Genomic DNA, 20,292 nt, shown 5'->3' with positions numbered 1-20,292 from the left:
TTTATCCATAAATACACCAGTGTGCCTCCGTCACCACTGCATCCCTGTGGGACTGTTACTTATTTCCGCATTTTATCCGTATGCGTTTTATCAACGAATACACCAGAGTGCTTGTTTTCGTAACTAATGAACCCACACTCAGTGTTCGTTTGTAAGCGACACGGATAGGTCTCTCCAAACAACGGTTGCCCCTTTTAAATATTCGACCACATTTCTGAAGCATTACACCTCACGACACGATTTCGCTCTACAGCTATATGCTTGAGCGACAATAATCTCAAGAACTGGAGGTTGCTCTACTGCCTTGGATTTTAGAAAGTTTTGTGTTTGATGGTAATTTCCTGATGAAAACACTTCCAGTGTCGAAACACGCGTCGAAGAAACCATCGTTATTTGTACCAAATTGTTGATTTTGCAATAAATTTCTAATGTATTAATGACAGTCATCGACTGCTGTTTTTAAATGTAAACATCATTTGCTGAAATAATTAAAATGTATGATTTTTTAATAATGTTTTCTTGAACTTTTTCTTCACATTGCTTTTGTCACATATTGCCTGGGATTGTTGTTTTTCATTGTATGTTTTACCCTGTCCCAGGAATCACATCCAATTACAGGGGGTCCTTGATATTTGCAAGGCTGCCTCTTATTTATGCCACCCTTGTAAATAGGGGCAACGTCAAAATCAATGGGCGTGGTGGTGGAATGCCCACCGCAGCACCCATTGCCTTCCCCTTTCACGCTGAGTACAGCATGAAAGGGTGCCTTATTTACAAGGCAGCGTTAAGCCACGTTAGGTGGTTTAACGCTGCCATGTAAATAAGGCAAGGAGCCCCTATTGCCATCACAGTCACTGACGTTGTGGTGGCGGTGGAGGCTTGTAAATATGCCCCTCAGTATTTCAACACACATTGCATTTTGACACTGCCCCTAATTTCCAAGGCTGAGCCAGCGCCAAAACTGAACGCCAAGGAATAACTGGACTTAGAATTGCGATACAAGTAGAAATTATTCATTTAATTCATAGCTCCTTGATTTTTGCTCTTTCAATGGCCAAATTTAAACTGTGGAAACGCATTCTGCAACACATATAGAAAGAGCACATCACCATTATTGATTGTTCATGTGCGGGAAACTCTCTTCTTGTACATAAACAATCGCCTCTGCAGCGCAGGCACCCTTGCAACATGGCGGCAGGTTGCCTGCGTTGATGCTAGGCAGCTTTTGTTTGCGCTAGCAGAAACACAGGGGTGTGCCCTATTCTTGTGAATATGGCACATCCCTGTGTTTAAAAAATGTTGGAGCGCGGCATTGCCAAATTTGGCGTAACCCGCACATTTTTTTAAATATGCCCCTGTGAATTAAAGGGGCATCTCAAGTTAATAATATATTTGCTAATACCTGCACTCGCTGTTTTTTTGCGCTTCATTCAAAATAACATTTCCCCAGCTACATCACTCTCAATACACCTTTAAGCAATTCATGTTTTGGCCTCTTTTGGAGTATTTTGTTGCTCCCTCATTTCACATTACTCAGCTACATGTTTATTGTAGTTGCATCAGTAACACAAAGTAACACTGTTTACTCATCTGATGTTGGAACAATTGATACACAGAGATTATTAGCAACAGAGTATTTTTTCAATCTTTTTGATTCTTTGTCACTTGTGGGCTAGGCAGGTTGCAAAAAAAAAGGGCCAATAAAGTGCGGTTGGGATGATCTTGCTGTGAATTTTGTTATGTTTGTACATGAATATAGTTGTTATAAAAATGCAAGGGAGAACCGTGCGTCTGCTTATATGCATTTTGCACTGTGTACAATGTATATCAATAACTCAGCATTTCTCACAGCATAAGTTATAGTTGGCAATGAGCAGAGGTTACACCTTTCAGTTTCTGAGCTGTGCTGTCTGAAAAGTATATGAAGACTTGGAAGAATACATAGCCGCCTGGCCTGATGAACTAGGATCACCGCCTAAAGTATTAAAGGAATTAAGAAACCTAGGAATTACCAAGGACTCTATACTATCTATGAATGCCCAAGTGGACAAACTAGCAAGATCAAGCTTTGTCACTAGAAAAACCCTGCGACAGATTTCCCCTCATTTGGGATTTCCACACAAAATCCAAGCTACTGTCTCCTTTTTCTGTCGAAACTCGATTAAGCCAATAGCCTCTACCACGGATCACCTTTAACGACCATGAAAAGACTACAACGGATCCAGAACTCGGCTGCCAGGCTACTCTTGATATCAAACTGCAAGACCAAATCTCACCTGCATTGAAAGACCTGCATTCGTTACCGGTTGCCCGAAGATCCACATTCAAGCTACTTAGTATCACCCACAAAGCAATACATGGAATGGGACCGCTTTTCATCAGGAATATAATCACCAAACACTTTCAACAAAGGAACCTCCTCTCTGAAGAGGCATCTCGCCTCAAAATCCCAAGATACAAGAAAAAAAACATGGGTGGCACATCCTTCTGTGTTTAAGCAGCCAAGCTATGGAACTCATTACCCCCCAACATAAGATCCACCCACAACCATCTTATCTTCAGAAAACTACTCAAGAATTTAGTCTTACCCACATAAGCACCATAAGCACACAGAAATTTACAGTATATCGCCCTGTATATAAGCATTTATGTTCACTATAGTTATATACCTATCTTTCTGTATTGCTTTGTATAAACATGTAGAATAATTATGTTGTTAAAAAAAATCATATTTGGTCTACACGTACTCACTTCCATTGTGCATCTATGTACCTCCATGTACTTGGATCTGTGTGTCTGTTACTTTTCTCCTGAAAAAACATCTCCAATGCACTACCCTATTTCTCATCCTGTACCTCTATCAATAGCTTTAATCTACATATACTTACCTCCTTTATGCACCTATATACTTTCAATGTACTTATGGATCTATATATTTATCACTTTCTTCTAATTTAGCATTTCCAATGCACTACCCTATTTCTCAGCCTACACTTCTCTCAATATATCTTCTAGCCCAACTTTCTGACTCATCTCAAACTTCTTTCTACTACTCTTTCCAATGCACTACCTTATCTCTCACCCTATAAATCTATCAATATATCCTCTACATCCACTCTCCCATTTATCCCAAACCCCATACCACTACTATGATCCCCAAAATAACCCTTTCTAGACTCTCTCCTACTCTACCCCTCCTTGCATTATCTGACACCTCTTTTACTATACCGATCCCCCAAAACAAACCTTTCTAAACTCTTCCCTCTGACTCTTCCCCTCCAAAAACCCCTTTTACTCATCCAAAAGCCTACTCCTACTGCTATGACCTAAAACAAAAGAAGAAGAAAAAAATCCTTCACTCTTCTATCCCTCCACTATCCTTTTCAATCAAAATAACAGACTAACATGTTCACTGCTCAAATTTCATATCCACTATACTAATTCACCACTAATCCCTTATGGGTTCTAGAATAGTGTGCTACTCGGCATTAAAGCGTATCAACACCCCATCAGGGTTACAAGTGCTATAAAAATGTAAACCTTTTCCCCTTTTTAACCCCTCCCCAACCCTTCTCAATCCAAATAACTGACTAACATATCTACCACTCAAATTAATTTCCTGTTTCACCATACTAACTTTATGGGTTCCAGAGTAGCATGCCACTTGCCAAAAAAGTGCTTCAAAACCGCATCAGGGGTAACAGGTGCTATATGAATGCAAACCTTTCTTCCCCTTCTATCCCTCAGCTATCCTTCACACAGCAAATAACTGAGTAATATCCACCACTCAAATTACTTTCATATTTCCCAATACTAATTCACCACTAATCCTTTATGGGTTTCCGGAGTAGCATGCGTCAACACATCATCAGGGGTAACAAGTGCTATATAAATATAAACTCCTTTTTCCTTTTCTATCCTTCTGCTATTCTTCAGAATCCAAATAACTGCCTAACCTATCCACCACTTAAAATTTTCTTGCATGTTTCACGATACTAATTCAACACTAATCCTCTGTGGGTCCCGGAGTAGCGTGCTACTCGTCGAAAAAGCGCTTTGACGCCTCATCAGGGTAGTAAGCGCTATACAAATGCAATTACAATACAATGCAATAGGCACATGGCCAAGTTGAAACGTTGGCAATGCATTAAAAAGGCGCTTGGTTCTGCACTGAAACATCACAGTCATGTATGGAAGGGCCTTAGGTTCCCTAAGGCAGCCCCTCCTGAAAAGAGGGCTCTCAAAAGCCATATAATAAAGTCAGAATAGAAAAGCCAAACTCTGAACACTGCAAGTGTTTTTCAGTTTAGAAAAATTACTGAGCAAAGCAATTGACACTTTACCCCTCAATCAACCACTCCCTAGATCTAGCCCAGCTTTATGCACTCCATAATGATGGCAACAGTAAAAGAGCAAAACAAAAGATTTTTGTAAAACACTCTCCAAAACAATTTCGAACAGCAGGAAATATACCCAACCACAAAATGCATTGGACTGATACTAAAACATGACAAACATTTCATCAGGCCAATACATAAAGGAAGCTCTCCCACACAGGCAAAGGGCTGTCCCAGAATCCCCCTCTATTTGCTATATGGTATGTTGACATTGTTACTCTTTTCTGCTTCCATCCATGTATCAGTTGGTATCCCAAAGACAAAGAAACCTGCCTTGTAATACCTGCATGGTCAAGAGAGTACTCAGAAAAGCATTTCACACTCACGCTCTAGAGCTTTTTCCATAACATTAATACACCATAGAAACTCTAACAAACTGTTCAGTTTGTCTCTCTTCATTACGCTTGTGCTAACCGGGAAATTAGCACTCTAAATAAAACAAATTAGGCATCTTAGAACCTGATAAGCATTTTGTAAACTGCTGCCCCTTCTCCTAAATGTTAACCCGTGGGACAAGCTCTCTGGAGACACAGCCTTATGCTACTTACCTCAATACGAGATGCTTGAGCTCCTGCATCCAGTAGTTTACTTTGAGTTGTCTCTAGAGATAGGCAAAAAATATTTAAAATTAGCAATTACTTTTCTAATCAGATGGTAGGCCCTTGATCTATCAGACTGTTTTATTGAATTATTGTCTTTGGTTTCAGATCGTCACCAATTATAGGTTTTAATGTAAAACAATCTATGAACAATAAATGGAAATGTTTCTCACCTGTTCACAAAATCTAATATTCATACTATATAAATGTCTTCTGTGTTTACTATAAGACACAGTAGCTAGTGGGACCTGGAACTGTGCCATAGCAGTGCAACAAGATGAGTGTCATAAAGATGCGGCATGCATCCAGAGAAGTGTCTTCTCCCTATTGCACCCTAGTCTTTTTAAAGAGATCACGGCCCAATTCACAGTCGGAATATTATAAAGAGTGTTGGACCTGGCCCTTTTTGGCAGGTTCACCCCGAAACGTTTTGCTTTTGCCTTGCCTGTTTCTGTAACCTGGTGTTGGTGATTTTAGGCCTCTGCGTACTTTTTCACTGTGGTCCAGTGTAAAGTGTGTGTGCTCTCTGTGTATGTGTGTTGAGAGTGACCTGCCCTCCCATAGGAATGCATGGGGAATATGTGTGACCATGGTAGTTCCTGATGTGAGGGGAGTGCAGGGTCGAGTTTGCTATGTGCGAACTCGGGAGATTGAATGCTGCACGATGATGTGTGCGGCTTTAATGTGTCTAGTGTGGAAGTGCCACTTCTAGAAGTTGGTGTGTCTGTGCAGTGAATGTGAATTGACTGTCTGGCTTGTAATTGGCTGGAGCTGGCTGGTGTGCCAGGCTCCTGGAGTCAGGATAGGTCTGCCTCGGTGGTGAATGGAGAGATCTGCATGTTGATGTGAGGGAGGGGTGCACCTGAGACCTCAATAGGGCTGGGCTTTCCCTCCACAATGCTGGCTCTGCCCCCTTTGGTGTGTCTGATGTCCCTGACCCACCCTGTGAATAGGCAGAGGGGCTGAGCAAAACAAAGTGCACAGGAACCAGTTGCATCTGGTTCGCCCCTTGCCTGTGCCTTTGGAGACAAAGGATTCCTGTGTATAAAAAGAGGCTGTGACCTCATGTTAAATGTTCTTTTTTCCTGACTTGAATCTACCAGGGGCGTGCTGCTGCTGGGGCCCATGAGAAGGCTTGCCTCCCTGGGCCCTGCCCAGCCCCTGGATTGCTAGAGGACTTCTTTCTGGGGCCCCTTCTGCCTAGCCTGAGGATGGCTGGGAGGCTCTCCTTGCCCTGGAAGCCGTGTCCTGTGTTGCTAGGACCCTTCTTGCTGTAGGGGTCATTTCTGGGGCCTTTTGGTGGGCTCTGTGCCCCCCCTAGCGCCTGGGAAGCGCTATATCTTAATTTGCCCTGTTATTGAGGGAGCCTACCCCTCATTGCTGCATTTGTTGATGGCAGCGCGGGTGCCCACTCCGCTCATTTTGATATTAGCAGGTGCCTATCCTGCATGTGATCGCTGGAGTCTGCTTATTTTGAGCTAAGCAGTTGCCCACCCTGCATCCTCGTTAATTAGTGGTAATAAGGGTGCCACCCCATCTATGCAGCCCTAAATCGCCCTTGCAGCCCGAGCTGCTTTGCAGAAACGTTGCCGGGCCGCTCCAGCGCGACCCGGAAGACAGGCCCCGTCCCTGGGACGTGGGCGGAGCCTAACGGTTTCTTTTTCCGCTTCCCCCCAATAAGGGGGAAGCCGTGCCGAGCATTGCCGGTCTCCCGCGTAGGGAGGAGGACCGGAACTGCTTCCTGCCATGCTGCGAGGCGCTGCCCGACGAGGCCTGTCTGCGCGGGGCTCCCGTGAGAGGAGAGGAGCCCCACAGGCCTGCGCCATGACCGGGTAGAGAAGTGCTGCCGTCCAATGACAACGAGGAGTCCCCCGTGAACAGCCCGGGAAGTCAGAGAAGGGCTGGGGGACTCCATGGGTGTTTCAGTGCGTGCCGACTGCGGCACTTGCGGGAACTGGTGCTTTTGGTGAGCCCTCATGTGCGAGGCACCCGAGTCTTGAGCAGCCCCGTCTAACAGCGGGCCGCTCCCACGTATCGCCCTCATTTTCCAGAGCCGGATGGATCCCATGATTGGGCAGTTCGGTTACCGCTCCCGGTGGGAGCAGATGGAGTGTTGAGGCGCGGTGCGAGGCACTGTGTCAGAGCGGCCTCCAACGATTAGAGGGGCCCGTGTTCGTGCCCCTGATGGCCCACTTCGTTTGAGAGCCTAGAAGGGCACCCCGAGAGGCACAGTTGTTTTAAGAGCCTAGGTGGCTCCAACCAAAATTCACCTTATTTGTTTAGAGCCACGAGGGCTCCAACGGTTTGGCGCAGTCTTTGCTCCAGAGGGCAAATGAGGGTCCATGTCGCAGTTTTGTTCCCCAGCTGCCCAGCAAGTAGTGGGCAGCTGCACCGTTTAGGCTTTTCTTTCAGGGGACCTGTTCCTGGTGAACTTAGGAGTGAGTCGCACTCCCTTCGCCCCTACCTTGGCCTTTCACAGCTGCGCAGCACTTAGTGCCATCTGCAGCATTTAGGCCCTGCTCTTGTCCTCAGCTGCCCAGCAAGTAGTGGGCAGCTGCAACGTTTAGTCTTGCGCAGATGGCGCACCCCTGACTGGCACTGCATTGGCAGCGCGCCCTGACATTCTGGACACAGGACATTTGAGCCCCTTCTTGGGATGGCCAGTTGACCAGGGGGGCTGGTTTGTGGATAGGGCGCAAGGCCCTAAATGTGATTTATGCACTAGAGTGATGTTGTGCTAGGCAATGTAATGCATTTAGTATGTTTTGCGCACCCTGTGTTTTATACCTCTAAACTGTGGTTTATGATTATGGAGGTTCATGTTAGTGAGATGATACTTCACTCTGTGCTTTATGCCCCTAAATGTGAGTTATTCTTAGGAGGCAGGGTCTAATGTGTTTAGACTGGTGAGAGATTGCATAATGTGTTTAGGCTGGTGAGGTTGGCGCAGAATGTAATTCGCGCCTTAGGTGACTGTACATAATGTAGTTTATGTTACAGGTTGAGATGGAGTACAGTGATTACCAGTAGTTACTAGTTGTAGGTTTATGATCTATTTTCTTGTACCAATTTCTGCTAAGTGTTGATCCTGACAGTGGCCCACGTGGCCCTGTCCTGTGTACATAATCCCTTGTGAATATTGCCCGTGCCAGTTGGCACAATGTATATTGTGTGATTACTATCTGATGTGTTTTAAGAATACAAAAGTTATTTTTATATAACCTTGTGTGGAGTTTCTTTTGTAGTGTGCCTGGGATGTTGTTGCTGTGTGCGTGCGCAAATGCTTTACACATTGCCTCCGGGATAAGCCTGACTGCTCGTGCCAAGCAACCAAGGGGGTGAGCAGGGGTTATCTTGGCGTGTGACTCCTTTGCCCTGTCTAGAGTGGTGGTTTCTGCCTGGATTTTGCGCAAGCCTTAGCCAAACAGAAATCCCAGTTCTAACAAAGAGCATATTTGCTGGCCAAACAAACCTAGAGGTATAGATCAGTAGCATGATAAGAAACCCTCAAAAAGAAAAGAGGAGGGCCAGAATACTCACCAACAGGGGTTGGAAAAACAAGGGCACCGAGTGCTGATCATGCCAAGAGGCTGCATCGGAAATCAGTTTGTAAACCAGAAGCCATCCTTTCAGGAACATCACCAGAGAGGGCAGATCCACACATAGCAAGATTTCTTTCAGTTCTCAAAGTCGAGAACCTAAGGTACATTCTAGAGACAACCTCTCGCTAGGACAATTGGACCTAGACCTACAGAAATGTTTTAGCAACTGTTTGAACTGAAAAACTTCCTGTTAGTCAGTTTTCTGGTATTCAAATCTAGATAATTTCCTACCTGGTAGTCTATGCCTATTCTATGGTTCCAAAAGTTTCAAAAACATTGAACACTCAATCTGGAAAAAAGAATTCAATGATGATGAAGCCCTGGGATGACTTGTGCATGATATTAAATCATATTAACATAACATAGCCTAAGCATATTGATTGATGTTAACAAATATATTGCCAAGATGCAAAACATGAGTATTGAGGCCTGTAACCAGGATGCTCGTTGGCAGGGTAAAATCTAGGTTTAAACCGAGGTGCATATAAATAGGAATCCAAAGACTGGATCGACGAGGCTAGAGGTAGAGAATAAAGATTGTAAATTTAGGCTTCCCAGATATATACCATCCTGCCAACAAAGATCTAAATGCAGGCTGATAAACCATAGCAGTCCAACGCCCTCCCTTGTCATAAGTGTTTGAGAATATGTTCACCATCATCACATTTGACAAAGTACTACAAATAAAGATTTACTTGTTTGTATTGCACTGAATTTTGGCAATCACTTTCCTGTTTAGCATCAAAATCTAGTTTTGATGGAAATCATACTTGTTAAAAAATACAACTGAACAGATATGATAAAGAGTAAGGCAGTGAAGGCAATAACAGAGAATGTATGGGTACATGCATGAGCAGACGAGACATGACCAAAGGAGGCGTCTATAAACAGCCATTGTTGGAGGGATTGTGTAGGAGCATGGGCAGTTTGCAGGCAAAGGAAAAGAAGGGATGAGAAAAAAGAAAGATGTTTTGGCCACAGGGTGTGAGGAGGTGATTAAAGTTTACTGATGAGGCATGGCAGAGGAAGCAGAGACAGAAAGGAACTAAAGCAGCGTGAGTAGAAGATGCATCGACAGAGAAAATATTTAAATGGTTCTGAGGAAAGTTATGAGTAACAGAATGAGCCTGGAGACAAGAGCGAAGGTTATGTTCAGAGGATCCATGGACAGTGGAGATGCACCCATGTGATTTATCATCAAGGCACGGATAGAAACTGGCAATAGCAGTGGTAAGGGCATAGGTGGAACTAGCAATGCACAAGCCGAAGCAGCATTGGCAAAGGAGGCAATATAGAGATATGTGGGGAGGGCACAGCCAGAAGCAAAGGTGATTAGTACAAGCTAATAACCAATGAACAAGCTCACTTTTTCAATTACAATTACATTTTTAGACAAACAAATAAATGGGGTTTGAGGATTTACCAATCCTGTACTCACCAAGCAGGAGGAGGAGCTCATTTGCTGTCTGTTTAGCTGCTTGCCCTTTGTGAGACAGAGGTTCCTCGGCAGAGATCTGCCAAAGAAAAGAAGACAATATTTAGTGAGGGGGCGATTATCATTTATTGTCCCACATACTGTAATGTGCAGAACAAGAGAATCTCTGATACTGTGGATAACAGAGCTGTGTGTAGTTAAGACCTTCCTCACGATCCCAGCTCTCTTTCAGGAGCCTAAATGCGTATTTATTATCCCAAATATTTTGGTAACTCTGGGTCCAAGTTGTTATTCTCATTCTAGGGAAAACTCAGGATAGCCAGCATTTGAAGCGGGATAACAGTCAAGAATTATAGATTCCAGGACCCGGTATCCTCAAACCAATTTGCAGCCAGCTCATAATGAGGCCATCGAGGTGGTTTTATTTATTTATCCCGTCATCTGCCCACTTTACCGATTTGGTAATATTTCTTATTACCGATTCAGTAATACCAATTTGGTAATAAGAAATACCTTCCCATTCATTCCTATGGACCTGGAGGTCCATAGGAATTAATGGGAAGCTATTCACTATTACCGATTCGGTATTTACAGAATCGGTAATAGCGGGAGCATATTCAAGGGTGGCAGGGTGTCACATTGACACCCTGTTGTACCCCTGAATCGTGCATGTGTGCACATGTGGCGCACATACATGTCCTAAGGGCATGTATGTCTGCCACATGGCACCTTGAAAAAAGCAAATTATTGCTTTTTTAAAGGTATTCAGTATTTACCGGTACAAAAGGGGGTGGTGATGGACGGAGCATCCGAATCAATCAAACACTCACACCCAGTCAAAAGATCTGGGTTTAAACCATCACCGTTCTTTAGCCCACTCTGCCACCCCAGTTCAGACATGGCTATATGCAAATCAGTCTGACCCTGTGCCTCATGGGAAGAGTCCAGTGCCCAACTGCCAAGCCATGTCTTCCCTGGACCGGAAACAAGCTTCCGAGGACCGGTTTCTGGCATTCCAGCCGTCTTCAGCCCGGCTTGCCTGAATCCAGTGGCAAAGTGAGCAAGGGACTCACGTCTGAGCATACCCTGCCACACTTATGGCGGCCAAAAGCGGTACAAAAGGTGGTGGTGATGGACGGAGCATCCAAATCAATCAAACACTCACACCCAGGCAAAAGATCTGGGTTTAATCCATCACCGTTCTTTAGCCCAATCTGCCAGCCCAGTTCAGACATGGCTATATGCAAATCAGTCTGACCCTGTGCCTCATGGGAACAGTCCAGCCCAAACTGCCAAGCCGTGTCTTCCCTGGACCGGAAACAAGCTTCCGAGGACCGGTTTCTGGCATTCCAGCCGTCTTCAGCCCGGCTTGCCTGAATCCAGTGGGAAAGTGAGCAAGGGACTCACGTCTGAGCATACCCTGCCACACTTGTGGCGGCCAAAAGCGGTACAAAAGGGGGTGGTGATGGACGGAGCATCCGAATCAATCAAACACTTACACCCAGTCAAAAGATCTGGGTTTAATCCATCCCCATTCTTTAGCCCACTCTGCCACCCCAGTTCAGACATGGCTATATGCAAATCAGTCTGACCCTGTGCCTCATGGGAAAAGTCCAGCCCGAACTGCCAAGCCATGTCTTCCCTGGACCGGAAACAAGCTTCCGAGGACCAGTTTCTGGCATTCCAGCCGTCTTCAGCCCGGCTTGCCTGAATCCAGTGGCAAAGTGAGCAAGTGACTCACGTCTGAGCATACCCTGCCACACTTATGGCGGCTAAAAGCGGTACAAAAGGGGGTGATGATGGACGGAGCATCCGAATCAATCAAACACTCACACCCAGTCAAAAGATCTGGGTTTAATCCATCACCGTTCTTTAGCCCACTCTGCCACCCCAGTTCAGACATGGCTATATGCAAATCAGTCTGACCCTGTGCCTCGTGGGAACAGTCCAGCATATAGCTGGGTTCAAACTGGATAGGCATGGTGAGCAAAAAAACGATGGATTTAGGCCCAGATCTCTGTACTGGGGGAATGTATGACATTGTTCTGCATTCTGTCTATCACCTGTTGTTTTGCATTTGTCACCCCGAGTGGGATGGGTATGCTCAGACGTGAGTCCCGTGCTCTCCATGCCACTGGAATCAAGCTATCCAGGCTGAAGAGGGCTGAAAGCCCGAAACTGGTCCTTGGATGCTTGTTTCCAGTCCAAGGAGGACCTGGCTTAGCAGTTCGGGCTGGACTGTTCCCATGGGGCACAGGGTCAAGACTGATTTGCATATAGCTGGGTTCAAACTGGAAAGGCATGGTGAGCAAAAAAACGATGGATTTAGGCCCAGATCTCTGTACTGGGGTGAATGTATGACATTGTTCTGCATTCTGTCCATCACCTGTTGTTTTGCATTTGTCACCCCGAGTGGGACGGGTATGCTCAGACGTGAGTCCCGTGCTCTCCATGCCACTGGAATCAAGCTATCCAGGCTGAAGGGGGCTGAAAGCCCGAAACCGGTCCTTGGATGCTTGTTTCCAGTCCAGGGAGGACCTGCCTTAGCAGTTCGGGCTGGACTGTTCCCATGGGGCACAGGGTCAAGACTGATTTGCATATAGCTGGGTTCAAACTGGAATGGCATGGTGAGCAAAAACACGATGGATTTAGGCCCAGATCTCTGTACTGGGGTGAATGTATGACATTGTTCTGCATTCTCTCCATCGCCTGTTGTTTTGCATTCAGTATTTACCACCAACTTGTAGTTGGTGGTAAATAACGAATCCTTAAAGCAAAAATGCACTCACTTGAGTGCTACCTACATAGGTTTTAAGGATTCGGTAATTTACCGATTCCTTAAAATAAGGATTCAGTATTTTACCGATTCCTTAAAATAAGGAATCGGTAAATTACCGAATCCTTATTTCCAGCCTCCTACATTAGAAAGGGCTAAATACCGGTCGGTAACAGGAAAATCACAGTTTTCGGCTGTTACGACCGGTATTTAGCTACCTACATCTGGCCCTCAGTGCTGCTACTTTGTAGAGCATTTACAATTTGACCACAACAGATGCGCTCCTTTCAAAATCTTGAGTAATTTAAGACTTTTATCCTTTATTACGTTTGCCTTAGTTCACACTCTGTTTTACTCACTTAAGCATTACTATTATAGATCTAGTGGGTGTTAGTTTCGACTCTTCAGCAGTTAAGCTAGGTGTTGACCTTTTTTACCAAATGAATTGAGAGACAGAATATCTTTGTTATTCCTTGGCAGACGACAAGTGAATAATGTGCTTAGTATCCGGCTATAGACCTAGTGACTGGAATTCTGTGATCCTTGCTATGAAAAAAGTGGTTAATGATATCACTCACAAGCTATGGAAATCACCACCTTTGGAGACAGCGGGTTACCTTTAAAGTGTTGTGCTTTAAAGACAATGGGTGGCATTTTCAGCCTTCTGTGATGGAGATAACAGGGGACTTTTTTTAGTGCTCTCTCATGAGAGGTGTCAGTGAATGGGCAGGAGTGGAGTCCACATCTCTACTATCTAATCAGGATTTGTGTCCATCACACCAACTGATCATCTTTATTGTTCAGAAGATACAATGATTTCATGATAGAAAAGTCTCCTCAAAAATCCCCTACCATATTGTGCAGTGCTGCCAACCCTTCCGGTAAAGAAGCCTCCTTGCAAGCTTTTGTGACACCAGCTCTAAGGAAATGTTCGAGAGGCTGAATGGAAAAGAACATGAAATTAGTAAGGAAGAAGCCTTTAGAAAGAGATCACTAATCCATATGGCTTTCAATTTCATTCATCACATTCATTTCCTACTATGTTAAATGATTACTGCACATAAACGACAGATCTTGACCAACTAAGCAACACAATCACAGCCATCTGACACCACTTGGGACAGGGCCCTTCCTAGTGATGAATAAGCATCACTTTAAAAATTAGAGGACAGAATCAAGCTCCATCTTCAGGAAAGAAGTTCAAGGCAGACAAGAGGATTGAAGTAATCAAGATCCTTGTGGCGGACAGGCGATCCACACTCTCAAGGGGGTCAGTGGTTGACTGGGGAGAGGTAATCATTATCACCACGAAGGAAGACGTGATCAGAAGCTTTACAGGGTGAGAATCCTCAAGAGGAAGGAGAGTATGATCTTCTGTGGCAAGTGAAGTTCAGGATCCCAAGAGATTTGATGCAAATACCCAAAAGGGAGAGGAGAGGTGATCAGAATTCTCAGAGGGGAGAGTTGATAAGAATCTTAAGAAAGAAGTTGTTGATGAGGCTGCTATGGGGGATAGGGTGACATTGGATGTTACAAAGTGTATATGGTAAGTTCCCAAGCTTTTAGATGTTTTCTATAGAACATTTATGAGGCACATTTGAACTATAGCTATTAAGAAAACATACAAGGACAGATTAAAAAAAATTGTGAAACCCTTTTCTAAAGTATATAAACCAACTCATGAAAAATAAGGTAGGTGTTGGTCCAACGATGGAGGTTAAAGGGAAGAAGTGATCTGGATCCCTAGTAGGGGCCCATGATTACAATTCTTATGGGTGGTATCAAGTACAATTGTAACAATAAAACCAGTTGGTTATTGTTTCTGTCTCAATATGGGGGTTATAGAAAAACGAAAAATAAGTTATACATTAAAAAGTTGTGAACAAGTTTGTTTTTAACTCCTAGTGAGACAGGAAGGCTAATAAAGTGAAGGAAGAAAAAATGACATGGTCTTGATTCAAAGTTTTGCTTTTTTGACACAATGAATCTCCAAAAGCATTACTTTCTTCTATGTAGTGGTGCAGCGACCACATAAAAAGGCACTTTCTCCCAAGAATATTGAAAATTAAAGGGTTTTAAAAAAGAATGCACCAGTGTAAATAATTTCTGTGATTCCTTAGATTCCATCTGCATTACTGTGACCCTCATTATGAGTGACCTATCATAATCTGCTATTTCGCTGTGAGTCTAGGAAGGGCAAATAACAAGAACTCAAATTTTGGGAGCAATAACATATGGGTGTCACATTTCATTTACTGTACTTGTTTTTCCCCGGTCTTTTGAGGAAACACAGCAGAGCTGCCATATTCCTCCAAACCTCATGATTCCAATGAAACCTGTACCATCAGAATGATTGTGCCCCTTGTAATGAAGGCCCGACTATGATATCCCTGGTGAAAAAAAGAGAAGACCAAGATAATGACCACTCCGATCTGGGCTCTAGGTCAGATGTGTCGAAAGCTGCAGAAAAATCCAGCAGAGATCTGACAGACAAGCAGAGAATACCCCCAAACACAACATCTTCTCACTAGACACCCCCTTATGATTCTCTTCGATACATCATGGACATAATTCATTCAAACATACAGTAGATATTTCTGATGGGTACATTTGCCCCAGACATACCTTTATCAGGCCAAATGTGTTCTCTTTCGGCAGGCTTGCCTGGAGGTATAATACCTCTCGGAACACCCCTGGTAGTTCCAAAGCCAGCTGTTCTGGGGGAAGCAGAGTCGCCATTGGGCCAAGTGTCAGTAACACCTGTTCACGGATCTACAGGAAGTAACACAGAAGAGAGTACATACCTCTGACCTCTGTACGTGTGAAGCGAGGACACTGATTGTTTTTGTATGGCAAAATACTTGTGGTGGAGATGCATGTTTATGCATTGTCATAAAAAAAAGTCATGGCATGGGTTAACTTGTACTCATATGCCTGCATTCAGGAAGTTCTTACCATAGTCAGAAGGTAACATTTATTTCCTAATTGAAGAAGTCACAGTTTCTTGTTTTATTTATCCCATGTTACAATCACTTTGCAGAGGAAGCCAGGTTGCCCCATACTTACAAGACCCAATACCTCTCGGAACACCCCTGGTAGTTCCAAAGCCAGCTGTTCTGGGGGAAGCAGAGTCGCCATTGGGCCAAGTGTCAGTAACACCTGTTCACGGATCTACAGGAAGTAACACAGAAGAGAGTACATACCTCTGACCTCTGTACGTGTGAAGCGAGGACACTGATTGTTTTTGTATGGCAAAATACTTGTGGTGGAGATGCATGTTTATGCATTGTCATAAAAAAAAGTCATGGCATGGGTTAACTTGTACTCATATGCCTGCATTCAGGAAGTTCTTACCATAGTCAGAAGGTAACATTTATTTCCTAATTGAAGAAGTCACAGTTTCTTGTTTTATTTATCCCATGTTACAATCACTTTGCAGAGGAAGCCAGGTTGCCCCATACTTACAAGACCCACGCAATTTGATTTGCTCCCATGTCCGGATTTAGGCCCACATCCATCAAAGGAAAACCCGGTTGCAAACAGGCCGATTCTCAGAATCTGCCCCTTTGCGCCCGTTATTTTTGCATTTGGGATGCATCATCCCAAATGCAAAAATAGCAAAGTGCGATTGCACTTAAGGAATCGCAATTTGCGATGCCTTGAATGCAATGCAAGATGCCTTTTAATGGGGCTTGGGGGGGGGGGCAGCCGACCAGCGGGAGGCCTGCCCCCTCTGGGGTTTTTGGGCCAGAGGGGCGCCAGAGCCCATTGGGCTGGTTGGGCTCCAATGGGCTGGTGTTGGGCTTGTTGGGCTTGGGGTTGGGCTAGGTTTGGGCTTGGCAGCCAGAGCACATTGGGCTGGTTGGGCTCCATGGGGCTGGCGTTTGGCTTGTTGGGCTTGGGTTGGGCTAGTTTTGGGCTTGGGGGTTTTATAACCGGTCATCTTGTGTCATTAGCCACCATTTTGGTGTTTGTGACACAACAGCAACCCTTGACCCTTCCAGGTAGGTCGCTCCCCCTCCGCACAGCACCGCCAGTGCCTCCCTGCCCAGCTGCCGCTGCTGAGGAAGTTCAAGGCCCTCCTCCACCCGCAGGCTACCACCTGCGTCTCATCCCTGGTGGCCAGTGCTAGGCCGTAGGTTTGCTCATCCTCCATTGTATTGCTTGTATCTTCTTTCATTGCTCCCGTTGTAGTGACTGCATTTTCATTGTTGTGTCTGTGACTGCTGTTGTCTGTCTCCCCTGCTGCCTGTACGTGGTCTTTGCCCGTTCTATCCCTCTGTTCCCCTCGCTGCCCCATGTCTCTCTCCCCGGTTTCCCTTCTGCTCCCCTCCCTGCCCCGTGTCTCTCTGCCCGTTTTTTCCTTCTGCTCCCCTCGTGGCCCTGTGACTCGCTGCCTGTTTTTGCCTTCTGTTGCTTAGCTGCCCCTGCATTTCTGTGACTTTCTGCCTTCTGTGCCACTCTTTTCCCCCGTTTTTTGTGACCTTTCTGCCCTTTCTTGTGACCTTTTGCCTTCTGTGCCACTCGTTCCACTTGTTTTTCTGTGACCTTTTTGTCCTTCTTGTGACCTTTGTGCCTCTGTGCCACTCGTTTCCCCCCGTTTTTTGTGACCTTTCTGCCCTTTCTTGTGACCTTTGTGCCTCTGTGCCACTCGTTTCCCCCCGCTTTTTGTGACCTTTCTGCCCTTTTTTGGGACCTTTCTGCCCTCTGTGCCACTCGTTTCCCCCCATTTTTTCTGACCTTTCTGCCCTTTCCTGTGACCTTTGTGCCTCTGTGCCACTCGTTTCCCCCCATTTTTTCTGACCTTTCTGCCCTTTCTTGAGACCTTTGTGCCTCTGTACCTCTCGTTTCCTCCCGCTTTTTGTGACCTTTCTGCCCTTTCTTGGGACCTTTCTGCCCTCTGTGCCACTCGTTTCCCCCTTTTTTCTGCCCTTTCCTGTGACCTTTGTGCCTCTGTGCCACTCGTTTCCCCCTGTTTTTTGTGACCTTTATGCCCTTTCTTGTGACCTTTTGCCCTCTGTGCCACTCATTTACCCCCGTTTTTTGTGACCTTTCTGCCCTTTCTTGTGACCTTTGTGCCTCTGTGTCACTCGTTTCCCCCGATTTTTCTGACCTTTCTGCCCTTTCTCGTGACCTTTGTGCCTCTGTGCCACTCATTTCCCCCTGTATATCTGTGACCTTTTGCCCGTTTTGTGACCTTTCTGCCTTCTGTGCCACTCGTTTCCCCTCAATTGTTGTGCCCTTTTGCCTTCTGTTTACTTTGTCACCCCTCGCCGCTGCATCCCCTGTGGCTCCTCCCCCGAGCTGTCCATTTGCTGCCCCCACCTCCTGCCTCCCAGCTGTTCCTCCCTCCCACGTCCCCATATAGGCCGGCTGCTGTGCGGTGAGGAGAGCGACCCTTGACCCTTCACCCTTCCAGGTAGATCACTGCCCCTCCGCACAGCACCGCTTGTGCCTCCCTGCCCAGCTGCTGCTGCTGAGGAAGTTCGAGGCCCTCCTCCACCCGCAGGCCACCACCTGCGCCTCATCCCTGGTGGCCAGTGGTAGGTCGTAGGTTTGCTCATCCTCCAGTGTATTGCCTGTATTTTCTTTCATTACTCCCGTTGTAGTGACTGCATTTTCATTGTTGTCTGTGACTGCTGTTGTCTGTCTCCCCACTGCCTGTATGTGGTCTGTGCCCGTTCTCTCCCTCTGTTCCCCTCGCTGCCCCGTGTCTCTCTCCCTGGTTTCCCTTCTGCTCCCCTCACTGCCCCCGTGCCTCTCTGCCTGCTTTTTCGTTCTGCTCCCCTCACGGCCCCCGTGTCTCTCTGCCAGTTTTTGCCTTCTGTTGCTTAGCTGCCCCTGCATTTCTGTGACCTTTCTGCCTTCTGTGCCACTCGGTTGCCCCCATTTTTTGTGACCTTTCTGCCCTTTCTTGTGACCTTTTGCCTTATGTGCCACTCGTTTCCCCTCTTTTTTCTGTGACCTTTTTGCCCTTCTTGTGACCTTTTGCCTTCTGTGCCACTCGTTTCCCCCTGTATTCTTGTGACCTTTTTGCCCTTTTTGTGACCTTTCTGCCCTCTGTGCAAATCGTTCCCCCCCTCAATTGTTGTGCCCTTTTGCCTTCTGTTTCCTTCGTCGCCCCTCACCACCCCCGCTGCTGCATCGCCTGCGGCTCCGCCCCCCTGACTGCCCTTTCGCTGCCCCCGCCTCCCAGCTGCTTCACTCCCACCTCTCCATACATGCCACTGGTGCGCAGCAAGTCCGTCTGCAGCCTGTCCGCGCCTGGACCGCGCCCAGCGCAAGAACCCCTGGCCCCAGCACCCGCACCCGCCATGACGACCGCCGCCACTACGACGCCAGCACTCTGCATGCTCTCAACCCCGGACAGACCCACAACTGCTTCAAGGCCGCCCCAAAACGCACACACGGTCCTCCCTTCACCTGCCGGAACTGCAGCTACACCAGCCACAGAGCCGACGAGCCACCCGGCATGAAAGACCTCAACCACCTCCGATGCATACTACTGAACACCCGCTCCGCATGCAAACACGCCATCAAGCTCTGGGACCTGCTCAACACAACCTCCCCGGACATCGCCTTCCTGACTGAGACCTGGTTGAACAACTCCTCCGCACCCAAAATCGCCATAGCCATCCCAGACGGATACAAGATCACCCTCAGAGACCGCACAACGGAGTCGGAGGAGGAATCGCCATCGACCACAAGAACAGCATCAGGGTCTCGACTAGCACCGACGACGCACTCAGCACCGCCGAACACATGCATTTCCAGATCCACACAGACCCCAACTCCATGCTCAGAGGCACCCTCGTCTACCGACCCCCCGGACCCTGCCCCCAGTTCAGAGACTCCATCGCCGACTTCATCAGCACGCACGCCCTGACCTCCACCGACTACATCCTCCTCGGAGACCTGAACTTTCACCTTGAGAACAACAGCAACAACTCTACAACCCTGATGGATAACCTCACCAACCTTGGACTGAGACAACTAGTCACAACACCCACCCACTCCGCCGGCCACACGCTCGACCCCGTCTTCTCCTCAAGCCCGCATGTCTCCGTCAGCCACACCACCGAACTCCTCTGGACTGACCACCGCTGCATCCACTTCACCTTCCAGAAACCCACCACACACCACCACACCCAACAGATCCCCGCTGCCGCTGGAGCAAAATCACCGAAGGCCAACTACATGCAAACCTCGCTCTCAGCCCCCCCACCGAACCCTCCAACACCGACGTTGCTGCCCACAACCTCAGACGCTGGATCGAGGACTGCGCCAACACCCTCGCCCCGCTGAAGAAACCCCCTCACAGAGACACCAGCAAGAGGGCCAGCTGGTTCATCGCAGAACTCCTAGATTCCAAGCAAGCCTGCCGGAAACTAGAGAAGAAATGGCACAGTGAACAAACTCTGGACAGCCACGCAGCACACACGGACGCCATCCGCAACCACCACCACCTCATCAGGGCTGCCAA

At 46.6% G+C, this 20,292-nt stretch overlaps 1 protein-coding gene across 1 annotated transcript in view; it reads right to left on the bottom strand.

Annotated features, from left to right (window-relative positions):
- Window positions 1-20,292, bottom strand: part of LOC144762718 (uncharacterized) — a 186,055-nt gene that overhangs the window by 107,074 nt on the left and 58,689 nt on the right. Inside the window, exons 7-11 of the mRNA XM_078647967.1 lie at window positions 15,876-15,980; window positions 15,435-15,581; window positions 13,662-13,748; window positions 10,037-10,112; window positions 4,946-4,998 (exon numbers count right to left, since the gene is read on the bottom strand). Of these exons, the coding sequence (XP_078504093.1) occupies window positions 4,946-4,998; window positions 10,037-10,112; window positions 13,662-13,748; window positions 15,435-15,581; window positions 15,876-15,980 (468 nt within the window). The remainder of the gene's footprint in view (window positions 1-4,945; window positions 4,999-10,036; window positions 10,113-13,661; window positions 13,749-15,434; window positions 15,582-15,875; window positions 15,981-20,292) is intronic.

Source organism: Lissotriton helveticus, chromosome 6, assembly GCF_964261635.1.
Source record: "Lissotriton helveticus chromosome 6, aLisHel1.1, whole genome shotgun sequence".
Lineage (NCBI taxonomy): Eukaryota > Metazoa > Chordata > Amphibia > Caudata > Salamandridae > Lissotriton > Lissotriton helveticus.
This window is presented reverse-complemented; position numbering and strand designations above follow the sequence as displayed.